At 38.8% G+C, this 14,042-nt stretch overlaps 1 protein-coding gene across 3 annotated transcripts in view; it reads left to right on the forward strand.

The window, feature by feature from the left end:
- The window catches only part of NKAIN3 (sodium/potassium transporting ATPase interacting 3), a 380,362-nt gene that overhangs the window by 277,744 nt on the left and 88,576 nt on the right, over nt 1-14,042 (forward strand). For all 3 annotated transcript variants that reach the window (XM_054985180.1, XM_054985181.1, XM_054985179.1), the window contains exon 4: nt 5,764-5,961. In XM_054985180.1, coding sequence (XP_054841155.1) covers nt 5,764-5,961 — 198 coding nt within the window. The remainder of the gene's footprint in view (nt 1-5,763; nt 5,962-14,042) is intronic.

A 14,042-nucleotide genomic window follows, 5' to 3' on the forward strand; every position in this document is an offset into this window, starting at 1 on the left:
TTGCATTTTTCCTAATTCTGTAATCTTAGTCCTATTGCATTGTTCATTGTACATTTTATGCTGTTTGATTGTACTGGTTTTTATATCTGTAATCCACCTTGAATCTCAACAAGAAAGGCAGGATATAAATAAAGTAGATTAAATAAATAATGCTGCCCCAGCTAAGAATTTGTAGAAATTATTTCTACAAAGGTGTGGTCATTTCTAAAAAAATGACCACACCTTTGAAACACTTATGTTGTGGGACACAGATATTTGTCTAACAAGTTGTACCTCCAAGTGTACAGGAGTGAGTAACATTTTATATGTTTTTCAAACCTGCAATAGTTATATGCAGTTCCTCTTCCAGAAGCATAATGAGACCCCTGCCCTCTGCTGTAATGATTTATTGAGAAAACAGTTCTCCTTGGAAGTACTTGTTTTCAGAAGTGTAAACTGTTATACAAGGGCAGATGTGTACTCTTGGAAGTTTTCCAGGTACTATGCATGCTATATCTGTCTTTTGTAGACTCAGAAAAAACATATAAAAAGCTTAAAAAGGGGTTGAGCTGGGAACCGTATATGACAACAGAACACCACTGGTAGTCACGTACAGTTGCCAGCTCAAGCCAGTTCAGTGTATCATTAATGACCTGCAACCTATGCTGGATGATACTGCTCTCTTGCAGTCATAGGGAGGTAAAACTTTTCTTGCCCATAGACAGCCCCCCAACTTTAAACAACAACTTCTTACTCACAACAATGCACTGTTCAACATGGACACAAACTCAGGGACCAAGGACTGTATAATGACCCCCCCCCTCTTTACTTCCCCACTTGGAGGCAGATTTTCCCACCAAAATCCAAGTTTGCTTGCTGTAGCTGAGCAGCCTCAAGTAGCATGTCTCTGTGTATGGTTGTAAAATTGTCTGCACCCCATCCCAATAAGCAGTTATATTTTTGACTTTTTAGCTTAGCCCAGAAACTTGATATGGGAAAAGCAGAAACCCTCTTCTTTGTATGTTCTCCCTTTACAACAGACCCGGCATCCTCCTTAGAGCCAACCCCCCCCCCCTTTAGATACTGGGCAGGAATTATTCTTCTACACCCAAGAAGACATAATCCTATCCACTTGGCTTGAATGGGAATCTCCACTACTACCCACTCACTGTTTGCCAAAACACACACCAGTTCTAACTTGGTTATGTAAACAGGTTTCAGCTTGTGCTTGCTTTTATACTTGGAATTTCTTTACTAGAATAATTCTTCAAAACAAGGATGTTATAGTTAGGGCAACTGATATCTTTTCCCTCACTTCAGAGGGGTACCTGTCTGACCTTCCTTGTCAGACTCTCTCACATATTTTCTCAACTCCTTACTTCCAAGTGAACTGAAAATCCTGTCAGCACCAACTGTCATCCTGAAGCTGATTCTGACTAGCCAATCAGAGAGACTAGCTAGAATCATATACAAAACAAAAACATTGATAAAGCCCTAAGGAAAAATTGGTCCCACTGAAAATATGTGAAACATAAGTGTAGAATTACATCTTAAACTTCTAAGTTAGGTGGCTAGGCTTCTCCCTCTCTGTGCTTTTTCAGTCCTTTATCTTATCCTTATCATCTCTGGCTCATTTGTTAGCTATGGCCATTCCTCAAAAATATGATCTGGCCATAGCAAGATTTGAGTCCAGTGACACTTTGAAGACCAACAAGATTTTTCAGAGTATAAATTTGAGAGTCAAAGCTCTCTTCTTCAGATCAACCCATGATGATCCATGGTCTGATCACTTAGATTCCTATAATGGACTATACATAGACTGCGTTAAAAGTGCTTCAGCAGCGATAGATGTATATTATACTGATAGAATATTTGATAGCATAATTGATAGAAGTATATTATATTGATAGGATATTTGATATATATGACAGAATACCTGGGGAAAAACATTAGAATGTGCTTAGAGTAAGGGATTTATTAAGTAATAAGAGGGGTTAAGGGTTGGAAAGCTGTTGGAAGTCGATAGAGAGGGGGGAGGAAAAGGGTGGGGGATAGGGTTAATTAGATATTGAGGGAATGTATGTATTGAATTTGAAAAGTATACTCACCAATAATTTTTTTTTTAAAAAGTGGTTCAGCAGCTTCAGTTGGTCCAAAATGTGTCATGCAGTTTATTGTGAGGGGGATACAGGGATAGCACCCTGGTGCTAAAAGATCTGTACTAGTTAGCCATCTGTTTTCTGGCACAATTCAAAGAACTGGTTCTTGCCTTTAAGGCCCTAAAGGGCTTGGGACCAGAGTATCTGAAGGACCATCTCCTCCCATACTATCAGCCCACCAGTTAAGATTTGCCTTTTAAGCTCTGCTTTCTATGAGCCAAGCTACAAGTGATGCCTGACACAGGTTGGACACTTGTCAGCTTCCCTCAAGTGTTGATGGGAAATGTAGGCATCCTGGTCTTGCAGCTTGGCTCTCCGACTGCTGTCCAATAGACTCTGCAACTGTCACTTGTCCAACATTCTGCCAAGCTGCCTACATTTCCCATCAAAACTTGAGGGAAGCTGACAAGTGTCCAACTAGTAGCAGGCATCACTTGTAATTTGGCTCTATGCCCCTGCCTTCAGAGGTGAGGCAAGTGGCAACTAGAAATGGCATTTTCTGGTGGCGTCTCACATCTTGAGGCTCGTCTGGTGCCTACTTTACTTACTTTTAAGTGCCAGGTGTATCTTTTTACCCAGACTTTTAGTTAGGGGGTTTATCTTAGTGCTTTTTAATGGTTTACTTCTGTTTTTTTATCATTTTATGCTGCTTATATCTACTGACTTGTGTTTTAATGGCTTGTGTTTTGATATCATGGTTTTTAAGCCACCTTATGCAGGACTCTGAAGAGGTGGCATAAAAATATTCTAAATAAATAAACATAGCACAGTGCAATTCATGGGATGGTATCTGAAACACCAAGCTTGCTTGTTGCCGTACTGGTCTCTGGTTCTTTTTTACAAGTATTGTGCTAAAGGTTAGAGTAGTTGTTCCTCTAAATTGCGCCTGCTAAACAGGGATAAATATGATATAGAGGCTTGAACTACTTCATCATTCATAGGATCAGTCATGAATCCACTAAGTAAAGATACAAACAGCAAGACTGCAAATGAAACATAATTCCTTCTGTGAAATTTGGGGAATAGGGACTATTTACAAAAGGCATTTTGAAAGGTACTAAAATGTTCAAAGTATTTCTTAGGTCTTCAAAAGCATCTCAAATTATTCTTGAGTGCAAATGAGTTTACTTAGTGGGATAATTTAAAATTTGTTCTAAGAGAGTTAAAGTGAGACATGTTATGTGGTCATAATTGGAGACTGTCTCAGAATTCGCTGCATAAGCTTTATGCCCTATGTATTTTGTGCCAAGTTGGCAGTCAAGAAGTTTATTCCACTAAAATATGAAACATGTTGTTCATAACAAGTACAAGAGTGTTGGTAACCTACTGTGCTAAAGTAGGATGCTGGCATATAAAATCCATCAGCCGCAACCCTCTTCCCTCTGTTCTTTGTGTTATGTCTTTATGTGCGTTTATTGAATTGTTTTAATATTATTTTAAATGTTTTAAAATGTTGTTTTAAATTTTTGATGTTTTAATGTTCATCACTTTGGGGACCGTATTTTGATAGAAAAGTGGCACACAAATGTTTTAAATAAATAAATAAATTTTCTTATAAAAATATAGCACACCCAAACATACATTTACCACTATTCAAGTGGTGACAGTTACATTTTATTGTACTTTAAAAATGCCTCTGTCATATCCAATTGGCAGAAAATTTACTTGCTGTTTTACAGTTCAGTTCTCTACATGTTCATTTGGACATATATTGCATTAGCATCCATTGTACTTACTGCCAATGCAGCCTCAATATTTCTCTTGAGGCTTTCAGATTAATTTCTCATTAGAGTAGGTAGATTACTGAAAAATCATTAGATTTCTATGTGGTTTGTTAGAAGTTTTTATAGATTTGTTACAATGTCCACCAGTATATTAAAATGTACTTGCAAGAATACTTTTCAAAGATTTTGGCATAATTCTTCGTCTGTTATGTCATCTTAATGACACCCCCTCAAACACAGACCTTTCAAACTGCTAGTTTTCAGAATGTCAACACATCAGTGTCTTAATCATGAACAGACTTGAGTTTATCTGTGCTACAGGACTACTGCCTTATGTTTTATGGATTTGAGAATTGCATAATAAAACCAGTGTTTCTAGTGTGGGATCATAGCCTGGAGTGTTTCAGAGATGACATAACATTTATGGCCTTCCTAATACATCTACTTTTTCACAAAGTGTAGTTGTTTCCATTTGTTGATCCAGATGTCATCTCTTGAGGGTGTGTGTCTGTTGTAGGGATATCACACTTTCCCTAGCTCTGTATTTTGTAACTGAGATAACAGCACCAGATGGTGTATTCATTGCTTCTGTAATGTTGGCATACTCTTGATTTCTTACACCTACTATATTTCTGTAGCACTTTTTTCACTGGGTTGTCTAGATAGTTTCAAAGAATAGTTAAAAGTATATCTTCTGTCCATCTTGTTTGCACTAATGGCAGTATGTGTGAGGAAGACATTACAGTGTACTATTAAGTGATGAGAATCTAATGAGTCAATCTGTCATTTTAATGGAAAATGAGGCCATCTGATCTGAACATTTTGTTTATGAAGGATTAATTTTCTCCAGAGTGATTTATTCCAGCATTTCTTCCACTTCATCATCATCATCATCATCAACATCATCATCATCTTGTTGGTGTTATTTCTCCACAAATACTTAGATACCAAAGTCAAAATAACATAAACAGGGAAGGAAAGAAAATAAAGAATAATAATAAATAGGCTTACAAAAAATGCACATACAGAAATACTTTATGCGAGATGAAACACTTAATGAGAAAAGGCCCATTAGAAAAGGTGTTGTAAGAAATATTTTCAAAGAAGGGATACCTGCTGAGTATTGGCAAGGAGAATGTTCCTTGCATACAGAAAAACTAAAACAATGGGAGAAGAAAAGTTTGCAAATTCTATCTCTGTTTTGAAGAAAGGATAATTTCATTACTGGCATTGTACAGCTGTGATGTTTCCCTTTCTCTTAATGATGCAAACAGATGGCGCTCATGTGTTTCTTCTAGTTCTTTTAGGGGTGAGGAAAATACCTCTGGCTTTGGTTTGATTAGGCTCAACAAACCAACCTATTTCCGATGTATTGTCGAAGGCTTTCACGGCCGGAGAACGATGGTTGTTGTGGCACTGTTGTGGCACTGAGAGATCTCTGTCTTTTGGTGCTACACCTCTGAAGATGCCAGCTACAGCTGCTGGCGAAACGTCAGGAACTACAATGCCAAGACCATGGCAATACAGCCCGGAAAACCCACAACAACCATCAACCTATTTCCCTCACACAGTGGAAAATTCTTCACCTGAGCCCAGTTCCAGATTCCACACATCGTAATATCATTGGGAACATGGCAGGTTCCAATCCCTTGTCCCTCTTGAGAGCCCCTTATCATTTTTGTCCTACCTCTTCTGTTTCTTTCCCATTTACCTTCTGGAAGAAGCATCACTGAGGTTCCTCTGGGGCCTTGCTGTAAGCCTTCCCTTCTTGACATTTGGAACACTACCAAAATGTCCCTGGGAAATAGTTATTCACACAGCCTGGAAAATACACTAATTTCTTGAAAGTAGGACAGAGATTTTAACAAAATATTTTATCCTCTTCTTCCTTTGTTTGCTAGGAAACTGACCTCATGACCTTTAACATCTCAATGCATCGATCCTGGTGGCGAGAGCATGGGCCAGGCTGCATACGAAGAGTGGTGCGTCCTTCAGCTCCTGGGATCTTAGATGATTTTTCTTATGTCTCTGTGACAGGCTGCATCATTGACTTCCAGTACCTAGAGGTCATTCACAGTGCCATCCAAATATTACTGTCTGTAAGTGTTCATTCACCACTAAAATCAGATTACACCTTTCTTGTGTTGCCTTCTTATAAAGTTACATGCATTAAGCTATCACTGGGGGCTACACGTTTTCAAAATGTATTTTAACAGATCCAGCCAATGTTTTTTGATCAAAATTGAATCATACCTCCATAAGTAATTATTCTTTTTGTCAATTGGCAAAGTTTCATGCAGGCTGTGTTTTTGTATAAATATTTTGTATAAATATTGCCCATGTAGAAAAATTTCATACTACAGGTATCTGCATCTAAACTGGTTATAATAATAAAAACAATATTCAATTTATATACCGCCCTTCAGTACAACTTAATGCCACACTCAGAGCAGTTTACAAAATGTGTGATTATCATCATGACAATCACCCTATGATGGTGGGTGGGGCTGAGAGAGCTCTGAGAAGGCTGTGACTGACCCAAGGTCACTCATCTGGCTTCAAGTGGAGGAGTGGGGAATCAAACCTGGCTCTCCAGATTAGAGTCCTCCACTCTTAACCACTACACCAAGCTGGCTCCCATTTTGCCAACTCTGGGTTGGGAAATCCCTGGAGATTTTGGGGGTGGAGCCTGGGGACACTAGGTTTTGTGGAGGGTAGGGTCCTCATCAGGGAACACCAAAGAATCCACCCTCCAAAGCAGCTGTTTTCTCCAAGGAAACTGATCTCTGCAGTCTGGAGATCAGCTGTAACTTCAGGAGATCTTCAGGCCCCTCCAGTTTATTGCCTGGTGATAATAACCTCCAGATATATGTCTAATATTTGAGATCAAGAGAACCACTTCTTTCAGTTTTCATTGCTGAAGGTTGCTCTGACTCCAAGGAGATGACGACGACGACTGTTGCTTAGTTTATGTTTTGAATTTTTAAATCAAGAAACTGTCCTTTACCTAGAAACTCTGGGTCAATTTTACTTTGCTGTGCAACTAACACTGCTGTGCAAGTATCTCGGTCATGCATACATTTAAGTGTGTGCTTCAAGTGGATCAGGTTTCTTATTAACCTAGAACACATCTTCGTAATTAAGGTTTTGTTAAATACTTTCCTGGATAAAAATTCTTTCTCAAAATGATATTGGAGCAAAAATATAGTTTCTCTATAACCAAACATTCACAGATACAAAAATCTCTCTCAAACCTGCATGCCTACAGTTTTACTTGCAGCTAATTCTAAAAATGTAATTTTCCTACTTGGACAGTGAGAATATAACTTAATTTTATGAAGCTGTAGAAATGTAACAAGACATTTTACTGTGCAACAAAAATTTCATTGGTATAACAAATAATTTTATCATGCTCACATTTGTAGAAGTGAAACAACAAAATAGTGAGCTCGCTTAGCAGGAAGGAACTTTAGTAGTCTTTAAAGACTACGGCATATAATTTCTGGGATTTTGTTTGTATCAGCAATTAATCTCATGTTTCTTTTAGAAAGTAATTTTAATTTTCAAACAATTCACTTTATATTTTTATTGTACAATGTCTATAAGTCAATTTTGTGATTCAAACACGGAGGCATGAATCAATGGTCTGGAGAGAGAAATGGACAAATCCTGTTCCACAAAATCTGTGGGCAGTTGGATAAATGCTATTATAATAATCTGAGATGCTTAAAGAGGTAATTTAAAGATGGCCTCCGATCCTGGATTAAGCAGGACCTCTAGTCTTAATCTGTCACTGAAAACCTAAAGTTTTATTACAGTTTCACTGAACGGTGGGTATTTGCACTTGAAAAAGGAAGGAACATAGGAAGCACATGATCCCACATCATGTCCCAATTGCTTTATAATTGTGAAGCAGGATACTACATCTGCATCAATCTACTGTTCAGTACAACTCAATAGAACAAAATATTGTTAACAGCCAACTTTTAAAATAAGTGTCAAAATATTTATCTGCAACACTGAATCATAATAAAACAATATTCAGTAAATAAAAACAATCTAGGACCATCAGTGTGCATGGGACTTTACAAAATACAAGTAGACTGTTTAGAATGTAATTTTGCCATAGGATATACAAAGAGGGGAGAGGGAGATGGACTGCAGTGAGGCTAAACAGGGGGTGATCATATACTCATTCCAATTATGCATGCTAAGGCTTGGTTTCCATAGGGCACTAGACAAGGCAGCAGTGTAAGATGGGCAGCAGAGGATGTATGCTGAAGGCTTCATGGAATAGGTGGGTTCTGGAAATAAATGAAGTAAATGGAATAACATATTTTGGAGGGAATTCTAGGTAAAAGAGGCAGTAAGGGCAAAATGGAAGTCTTTTGAGAGTGCAGAAGACTTCAGACAGGTAAAGGCTGTAGGGCTGGAAGAGGAAAAGTCATGGATGAGGATGTAGCTAGAAATAAGTAGAGAAGCGTAGGAAACCTTTATGGAAGGATAAAGAAGGAAGAGTTTGTGCTGGTAGGTGGTAAGGAAGCCACTGTAGAGATTTAAGAAAGGTCATCACACAGTCAGAGTAATTAATGATATGAATAAGTTTGGGAACAGTGTAAAATGGAGGTGAGGCAGCTGAGGTGCGTCAAAAGAATACCAGAGTTGGAGAAGAAGCAACAGATGACAAGAGTGTGAACCAGAATATTTAATCAAAAGAGCAGAGAGGAAGGGCCCTTTTTTGTCAGGTTATAAAGTAAGATCTCATTGCCAATTTTTTCATGTTGTAAAGTGGAACATCTGCTTGACATGCAGAAGTTCCCAGGTTCAATTGCCAGCATCTCCAGTGAAAACAGGTAGTAGGTGATGTTAACCTGATACCCTAGAGAGCCATTGCCAGTCTGAATAGATAATAGTGCCCTTGATGGATCAGTGGTCTGAGTTAATATAAGGCAGCTTCATGTGTTAGATGAACTATGCTTTGGCAAGAGATTGAATATGAGGATGCAAAGGGAAAAGTGTCAATGATAAAGCCAAGGTTTTGTGCTTGTTCTAATCTGCGGGTGATGATGCTCTCTGAAGAGAATACAATGAAAGGAAGGCTGAGAATTGTTATGGAGAACATATGGGACAAATTCAATGTTGAGCATGCTCAGTTTGAGAAAGCAGCAACAAATTCAAGTGGAAATATCAGTGAGGTAGTTGGAGAAGGAGGCAGAAAGCTCAGGAATAGAGAACCAGAGCTGTGTAGCATGGTACTGAAAGCCATGAAATTTGTGGAGGTGACCGATGGGCAGGATATCAAGGGCAGAATATCAAGGACAGATCTCTTGGAGACCCCAGTGTAGGAGGAAAAGCAAAGGAGAAACATCTCTCAAGGTGAATATTGGGTAGCACAAAATAAGTGATAATTAGAAAGAATAAACATTGAATAGGAAACAGCAAACTGTGGCAGAAGCAGTAAAATTGAGCCCTCAAATTTCAGAGACCAAATAACTTAATTCAGGAAACAGAGCTCAGAACTTGTCACATATCTCTTCACAGTGAAGCAGGAGTTAAAGTGAATATTCTGCTGATTTATCTGTAGTGCTTTAGATAGTGCCAGTGAGTTTCAGATCTGGCCTAGGAAATCAGTAGTTGAAAATCCAGGGCAGTTTCTATTCCTGGCACTTCTTGGTCTGTTAATAGTAAATTGGATACTATTGATTTACATGAGATGAAATCAATGGAGTTTGTAAAAAAAGGATAAAAACATATTTAGGGAATATTTGGGTTCAACAAATGTCAATTTGAGGCTATTAAAGCGATCTTTGTTTTAAGTTGGTCAGGATTAGAGATGGGCATGAACCAGAAAAAAACAAACCATGTGGTTTGTGGTTCATCACATTTCATGAACCACGAACTTTCATGAACCTGCCCCGGTTCACGAATTGGTTCGTTTTGCTTTGTGAAAATGTGACTTCCGGGCCAGCAAATCACCACTTCCGGGCCAGCAGAAGGCCACTTCTGGGTCAGCAGAAGGCCACGTCCGGGTCAGCAGAAAGTCTGCAGGAAGTCCATCCCTTGTCATCCCTTGTTGCCTAGGAAACTAATTGGTGCCAGGCTGCCTGCAGTGACGAACCAAAAGACCAAATGAACCAGCCTAAAGTTTGTGGTGGTTTATCAGAAATGAGCTCTGATGAACCACTGGTTCGCAAACCATGAACCACCCTGGTTTGTGCTGAATTTTGGTTCGTATTTTGGTTCATGCCCATCTCTAGTCAGGATATGGCAGGAAACTTGGTATACTAGTATGAAATACGGTGTTCAACAGAAAAGCCAATTGCTCAAAAGTAAATTATTAAAAGCAAGCCATCATGCAGAGCTGTATAAAGTATCTTCCAATTCATAGCCTTTCTATAATTGTCGTAGTCTGGGAAATATCACTTAAGTATCATTGCTCCCATTAATGAAAACCAGAAGACTGGCTCCAAATCTGCAAGAATGAAAGAAGCCACCACATACAAAAGAACTAAATTTTGGGAAAGGCTACCAAATATGGTTAATAAAGTACATTTCTCCTTTTGAAGTGAATTAAAAAGGAATTCCGTACATTAATAAATGGGTGGTAGTTGAGATACTGCAGGCGTAACAGAAAAAAGCAAGTTGGACATAAAATATTGAATTATAATGATAAGACCAGCAGAAAAGGTATGACGTCACTTCTAAGGAAAACCTGTAAATGATGTTAGTCTGCTCTAGGTATCACCAGAAATTCTATGCTTTTAACCATAGTTTCCATTGATTCCTAAAGAGGCATGACAGCACATGGTTTTTCCTCCTGAAGTGATGTCATACCAGTGCCCACTGGCACCCCTCCCCCATGTTCCTGTCCCCCAGATTCTTGCTGGTTTCCAGGCTGTGCCTAGCAACCATAGTTATATCCTTCTACACCCATTGAAGTAAATGGACTGCACATTATGGCAGGTTTGGCTTTTCTGAATTTGGAATCCCATGAACTGATTACATTTGAAATGGGGGGGGGGAAACCCAATTTTGGTAAATAAATCCATGCTAGGACACCCATAAGAAGCCCAATTGCATTTTTAAGCTCTAAAATATACTTCTTGAGTACTGTCTGTATTGTCCTAATTAAACCTAAGATAAACTATCTTAGGATGACATTGGAAAACTATTAATCATTTTAAGACTACCAAAAAGATCCTCTTGCATCATGACAAAAGTAACTTTATATCTTCTTATTTTCCATAGATTCAAATTCTCCAGTAAAGATGTGACCCTCCACAAGAGTTATTACACAAATGATTTACCCTTTAAATATCTTATTGTTTATTCTTTGGCATGGCATCATCATAACCCTCCATGTTGTCTCCTTGATTTTGTTAATGATTTCTGCCCTACTGTTTTCAAAGCTTCTGCCTTGCATGGATTATTTATTGTGAGAAAGAGTAATGACATTTTGTGATCTTAAATACTTTTCCATCAAAGGAAAAAAAATAATTGGCAACTGTTTGATAAGCAAACTAGTACAGTAGCTATTGAAATGGAAAATGTGAGGAAACTGTTAATTATTAAATGTTGTGACTTCTGGATTCAAGATAGGCTTATGACTTTCCTGGATGATTGATCTACAAATAAATGTAAAGTTGTTCCTCAGTTGTTATGAAAAAGTAGACATGTTTTCCAAGGAAACAACTTTTCCAGAGGGTTAGTTCCATTGCACAGGTCCACTCCTCTAACAGTGGCACCTACTTCTAGCACAAGAAGACTTTGGACAGCAAAACTGCCTCTTGCATTGACAAAAATGCTGTATGCCAAAAAAAGACACCATTGTTAGTGCAGTGGATATGTAGGATCCAACCCAATATTTTTTCCCCACTGGATAAATTTGAATTTTGGAAGGCTGTGTACAGTGCTGTTATATTAAGTATCATGGGCATCTATTGGATATGATGATGCCATGGACAGTGAGTCACACATTTCCATACTACAGTATGCCTACCTAATTTTGAGAACTTTTGAGGACTTTATTGTATTTTATGTGGTTGAGGCTGAGAACCTCCCCCACTGCATGACAAATGCACAGGTAACCATAAGAAAAAGACAAAAGAAAATGTATTGGCATTACCAAAATTCATAAATATCTGCTTCAAAATTAGTATTTCACAAGCATTTGATGTTCTATGAATTGAATGTTATTTGCTCCCAGAAGTATTTCTCTGGATCAGAACTTGGATCAAGATGCTGCACACATGTGTTTAGTGTCAAGTGTGACATGGCATATGTATCTGATGAGAAGCTTAATCTAAAATATGCAAAGTACAGTGCTAGGTGTTCAGGCTGGGTTAACCTAGCAGAAGAGTTAAAGGATCTCACAGGCCAATTTGCTTACCAAGCTAAGGTGACAGTTTTCAAGCCTAAGTGCCACAAACCCACATCCAACACCGGCTTGGGCTGACCATTCCCTACCCTGAGGTAAAACTTCTCCTCTTTAAGTCTATGAAGCTATATACTGGGCTGGGAAGCCTCTGGTAGCATGGTTGATGTAAAGCTTCAACTTTATTTTTTGTCCCACCCTAATGGAATATTAAAAATGATTACCCAGCCAAGTCTTAGTAGGGGACAGATCAGGGGTTTGCACTTCCCTTTAGCAGAAACTGGCACATAAGGCTAGGGGAGGTTCAAAATGTAACAGAAGGTTTATTTACAGTAGGTTGTTGTAGGAATTTCTTTTCCCCGCCACTGGAAACCAGTCCACCGGTAGCTGTCAGTTAGTTGCTTGGGTTTGCCTCTTACCATAGGCATGTAAAGAGTGCAACCTCATTTGATCTTTCCCTAGTATTGAACTGATGTCTCTGCTAAGAATAATGTGCCAGCAGCAAAAAGGTCTTAAACAAGACTGGAAGTTTTATTTAAAAAGGCAAAAGAGAATACAAGTGGAGAAACAGGGCACCATCTCAGATACAGAGTACAAAATCATTAGCTAGACATAACAATGATACAAAACAACTAAGGTATCCTTCCCCCCCCCCCAATCAAGAGCACTTGAGACCTCCCCCTGTTGCAGAGACCAGGACCTGTCAGGTCTCTGCCCTCTAACAAGAAAAGGGTCCCAGGCATTGTGTGTCTTCACCTTTTATAGATGGAAAATCAAAGGAATGCATAGTTTGATACCATCATCAATTACACAAACTTTGTTCTGATGACACAAATCTAATGAAGAATTTCACAAAAACATTAACCAGGACATTCTCTTCATTTAAGATAAACTTATTTGATATGCAGTTGGTTACATTGTAAATTACAAAGGAATGTTCACACTTTAACCAGCCATAGCTTGGGATGTTCTGTCCTTTCTGGCAATAAGCTGTTTTCTCCAGTCCTTATCACCTTACAATGATTTACATGCAAAGGCCAAAAGACCCCCTGAAAGCATTTGACAATTAGCAACTTTTATGGCTTTATCTGGTTTCAGTCACACAAAGTGAAATCTTCTGCCTGCTCTCAGGAAATGAAACTTTATTAAACAGAGAGAGAGCCTTTGGAAGGTCTCTATGCCATGCTGAAGCTGGTTCCATATTACAAGCATAGGCCTGGTTCCAGCCCAGTCCCAAACTTCTGACCACATAGGTGAAGTCAGAAGGCAGGTAGGCAGGTGTTTGAACTGAAGTAACAGAAAGGATTTTGTACAGAAACTTCACTGGTGTGAGGCACAAAACACTTGGTTTCTTTGAGAGGTTGGCACTGCTTCACTGGATTCATTTTCAGGGCATATTGCTGCTTCGGGGAACACTGACAACTCCTTCAGCCAAATGATGGGAAATCACCAGACCACAAAGTCTCTTGGCTCATTTGCCTCTTCCCAATCACAACAAACAAAGTCTTCAAACTTACTCACTTTGTCCTGGAAGGTATCTCCAGCAGCAACCTTCTGGTCAAAGGCCCTATCTGCTGTCTTAACACCTTACCACCAGTAGGGTGTCAAGGTCAAAATTGAAACTAACCCAGTTGTATTCTTGCAAACCTGTTCCTCAGGGACATAATGCTGAGTTCAACATTCCTGTTCTCTTTCCGGGCAGATTGTAAAGCTTTGTTTTTTACGGGATGCTGTTGCTATTGACTTTGAGTGCTTTGTATAGCTAGACACAGTTATCACTTATATTTCTTGAATAACCACCATTGT

Source organism: Eublepharis macularius, chromosome 7, assembly GCF_028583425.1.
Source record: "Eublepharis macularius isolate TG4126 chromosome 7, MPM_Emac_v1.0, whole genome shotgun sequence".
In the NCBI taxonomy this organism is placed as follows: domain Eukaryota; kingdom Metazoa; phylum Chordata; class Lepidosauria; order Squamata; family Eublepharidae; genus Eublepharis; species Eublepharis macularius.